Here is a 4,637-nt window from a genome sequence, read left to right on the forward strand (position 1 = left end):
TATATATATATATATATATATATACATATATATATGTGTGTGTGTGTGTGTGTGTGTGTGTGTGTGTGTGTGTGTGTGTGTGTTCATGCTGTGGATGGATCTACGCACATACACATAAACACACATATTCATAATTTGATAAATTCTGTGTTTAGAAACTAGATAAAACGTATCCAACTCTAGAAACATAGTTTTGATTTTCCATTGCAGATAAATATTTATACCAATATTGTGAAAAAGTAAGAAAAATTGAATGATAGATCAAGTAAACTTAAAATAGACAGCGGGGAAAATGACAGAATAGAATGAAATGCAATAAAATAAAATAAAATAAAATAAAATAGAATAAAGCTGAAAACTTAAAGATGAAAAATAGATATTAAAAAAATAAGAATGAAGATGTAAATAAAATAATAAGCTATGAAGTAAAAGAGGAGAAGGGGAATATTTATGTTAGTGTTTTCGTTAGTTTTTTTCATGGAAAAGAAATCATATATTTTCCCCGAGAAAACGTTACATCTATGGTTTCTCTTAAATGAATAAAAACTTTATTTTAGTACAACAATTTGCTAATAAAACAACAGAGGATAACAAATTTCTAATTATATGGGACCAAATGTTGTAAAATTACAACTCAATTGCTATGCGAGCGTTAAAAAATGCATATTATTGCTGGTTAGATACACACATACACATCCACGCGCACACGCACACACACAAACACAAACATACGCACACACAAAAACATACACACGTACACACACATACACCCATATATACATATATGTTTGTGTGAGTGCAGAAGAGGGAAAGAAAGCAAGAGAGGGAGAGAGAGAGAGAGTGTGTGTGTGAGAGAGAGAGAAAGCAAGTGAGAGAGCGGGAGCAAGAGAAAGAGAGGGCGCAAGAAAGAGAGAACAAGAGAGAGAGAGAGCGTGAGAGAGAGAGTGAGAAAGAAAGAGAAAAAACAAAATTTAAAATAGATCAAATTTAAATACAAGCCATCTTAGAATCATTTCAGGACATTTCATATACATATTTGGTAAGGATGCAGCATGCCTTCTGTTTGAATTCCTGATAGTGTATTTGTGTCGAATTAACCGTTTCTTCAATGACTGCATTGTAAACCTTATGTAAGATTTCACCTCAATGGTGTTCGCCATATGGAAATCATGCTGTCTACTAAAACCTTATCACAGCAAATACAATTAAGAATACTAAGAGTCGAAACGATACATTTGCAACGTAGAAGATTATTTAGAAGGTTGACTTGGATGCTTACATTGAAAAAGTGTCATACTAAGCATTTTAGAAATGGTGGCAGCAAAATAATGTCACAGTTCTAGGTAACTTTTAAGACTTTTGTGATTTACATGTTTATGGACTTAAAAAAGTTCTCGCACTGTTAGAAAAAATTTTATGTATAAAGAGAAGAGATTTTCCCCGATGGTCTTTCTGTTTACTTGTACAGAGAGATTTGAATTATTTGGTATATTATATAACATTAAACCTGTTGACATTTCAGGTATCGTTGTAATAAAGTGCATCGCAGTTTTACGAATCTTTATCGGAAAATTATACTGGAAATTTGCCAATGAATTTTTCTGAAATGATGGATTTACGATATTAATGTTTGTCAATATGTTGTATTCTTTCATTTATCTTTTTATAAGGGGAGTGTTTGTATTTCCGATTTTAAAAAAAGCTTTGAAAATTTATATTTGAACTGATTTAGTTTTAATGTTCAACTTTTAACATACTAATTTTGTCGTTTTATCTAATTGAAAGGTGATTATGTTACTGGAAATAAGACTATCATCTCTGACTAACCAAAGTCCATAGACGGGAAGATGTTACAGTATAAGCCTAAAATATATGACCCTGTTAATTTACATATTTTAACTCATCAAACGATCCCTTTGAAATATAGATAAAATACTTATCTATCTACTTTCATTTGTATATAAGATTTTACTTTAAAAGAAACGATGCATGTGGTGTATATATTTCCTATTCATAAAAAATATACACGCGAAGAAAACGACATCATAAATAATACTCTTTCTCTTCTCACGTTTATTTGATTATTTATTTCTATTAAAGGCAGTAAGCTGGTAGAATCGTTAGTGCGTCGGACAAAATATTTCGCGGCATTTATTCCGGCTCTTAACATCATGAGCTCAAACATGACCGAAATTAACTTTATTTTCACAGTCACATAGCGTATTTGTGTGTCTGTGTATATGTGCATGTTTGAGTGTGTATGTTTGCATGTGTGTGTGCGTATATGTGCACGTGCGTGTGTGTGTGCGTGTGTGTATGTGTGTGCGTGTGCGTGTATGTGAGCGCGCGCTGACACATATGTACATGTAGATAAATGCATTCATATGCGAATGGAAAGTGTTAATTTGTTCGTGATGAGATGTATGCATGCATGCTAAGACTACGAGCTGCCAGCTGAATATAGTAATAATCGAAGAAAGGTGATTGATTTAATTTCTCATTATGCACGCAGTACTTCTTGAAGGGACAAGAAAATGCAAACTATATTACAGGAAACTATATAAAGGAAATATGGAGGAAATTTATATTCAACATTGATTTTTAGTTTCCGCTATTATCCCCCCCCCCCCCAGCATCTGCCTTCTCCGATCACTATTCCTGTAGGGTGGTGGGTGTAGAAACCTCAGGTACCTCCTACACAGGGTCTTATTAGAAACAACTGTCATTAGATTTTTCCGGCTGAATTCCCAACTGAGACTATTAATATTATTCTGCCATTTCCTTCTTGGTCTACTCCTAAGTCTCTTGCCAGTTGGCTCGGCTCGAAGAGATTATCTTGCAATTCCTTACAGTGAGATCCTTATCACATGTCCGTAGTACCGGAGCAGTGACTTTTCAATGCAAGGAAGTAGCGGCTCGAGATCAAGAGACCTTCCGACCTTCGAGCTACACATCCTTTCGTGTAATGTTACTTCAGAGACCTTTCGGAGGAACCCCCATTTCGGCCGCTTGATTTGGGATTGTATTCTTTCGGTCATTGCCTAACATTCATGACCGCAGGTGAGATAGATGTTGGCACTCCATCGGTTACGACGACGAGGGTTCCAGTTGATTCGATCAACGGAACAGCCTGCTCGTGAAATGAACGTGCAAGTGGCTGAGCACTCTACAGACACGTGTACCCTTAACGTAGTTCTCGGGGAGATTCAGCGTGACGCAGAGTATGAAAAGGCTGGCCCCCTTTGAAATACAGGTACAACAGAAACAGGAAGAAAGAGTGAGAGAAAGTTGTGGTGAAAGAGTACAGCAGAGTTCGCCACATTCCCCTGCCGGAGGCTCGTGGAACTTTAGGTGTTTTCGCTCAATAAACACTCACAACGCCCGGTCTGGGAATCGAAACCACAATCCTACGACTGCGAGTCCGCTGCCCTAACCACTGGGCCATTGCGCCTCCACCGGTGAGATAGATACGAAAACCAATTAAAGATGACGAGTTTGGCTTTTTTTATCAAGTTCACTTCCTTTCAGGATCGAATATTGAAGCTGGTAAGCACCAGAAATTCTAGCATCCATTCCAGCCTCATGCTTTCCATCACTTGTGATTATGGCTTAAGATACTTAAACTTATCCACTTGTCTCAGTGAAGCTGTAGATATGTATTAATTTGTGCTCAAACAGAAGCCCCAGTAACTGTATTATTTAAATGAATTAGACGAGCAATACTGCTTAGAAAAGCTATTAGAAAATAATAAATGAAAACGAAATGAAAATATGAAAAGGAAAATGAAAGGAAAAGAAATACATTTAGTTTAGTGATCTCATGTTATTTCAATTAATATATCGTTAAAGATTATAGAATTTCAAGAGATAAATTTTGTACGCTTGTTTAATCGTCGACCCCAGGACTTATTCTTTGTAAGTCTAGTACTTATTCTATTGGTCACTTTTGCCGAACTGCTAAGTTACGGGGACGTAAACACACCAGTATCCATTGTCAAGCGATGTTGGGGGGACAACCACAGACACACAAACATATACACACGCATACATATATATACATATATACGACGGGCTTCTTTCAGTTTCCGCCTACCAAATCCACTCACAAGGCTTTGGTCGGCCCGAGGCTATAGTAGAAGACGCTTGCCCAAAGTGCCACGCAGTGGGACTGAACCCGGAACCATGTGGTTGGTAAGCAAGCTACTTACCACACATACATACATGCATACATGCATACATACATACATACATACATAAAAAAAGAAAAAGGCTGATTAGAAGACTACAGATTCAAGCCATCAATGGAACTGTAAAGATATGTAAAACTTTCCAAAAATTTAGCACATAAATACATATGCATGCATCTAGACATAAAAACGCATCCATAAAACAAACATACAAATCTGCGCATACACTAACACCAAATACTGCACACACAGACATATGCACAAATACCTAGATGATGTTGATAAAAGTTCCAATGAAGGAGCCTTGAATCTATGTTAGAGTCCGGCTCTTTCTCTATGGACAAGAAATACAGAAATGAAACTGATTGATAACATACATACATACGTACATACATATATATTTCTATATACACACACACACAAAAATAATAATAATAATAATAATAATAA

At 36.0% G+C, this 4,637-nt stretch overlaps 1 protein-coding gene across 1 annotated transcript in view; it reads left to right on the plus strand.

The window, feature by feature from the left end:
* LOC106882722 (uncharacterized) overlaps positions 1-1,595 on the plus strand; it is a 23,264-nt gene extending 21,669 nt beyond the window's left edge. The window contains exons 2-3 of the mRNA XM_014933492.1: positions 211-239; positions 1,523-1,595. Coding sequence (XP_014788978.1) covers positions 211-239; positions 1,523-1,595 — 102 coding nt within the window. The remainder of the gene's footprint in view (positions 1-210; positions 240-1,522) is intronic.
* The last annotated feature ends 3,042 nt before the right edge of the window (positions 1,596-4,637 follow it).

The sequence above is a fragment of the Octopus bimaculoides genome, chromosome 20 (genome assembly GCF_001194135.2).
Source record: "Octopus bimaculoides isolate UCB-OBI-ISO-001 chromosome 20, ASM119413v2, whole genome shotgun sequence".
In the NCBI taxonomy this organism is placed as follows: Eukaryota; Metazoa; Mollusca; class Cephalopoda; order Octopoda; family Octopodidae; genus Octopus; species Octopus bimaculoides.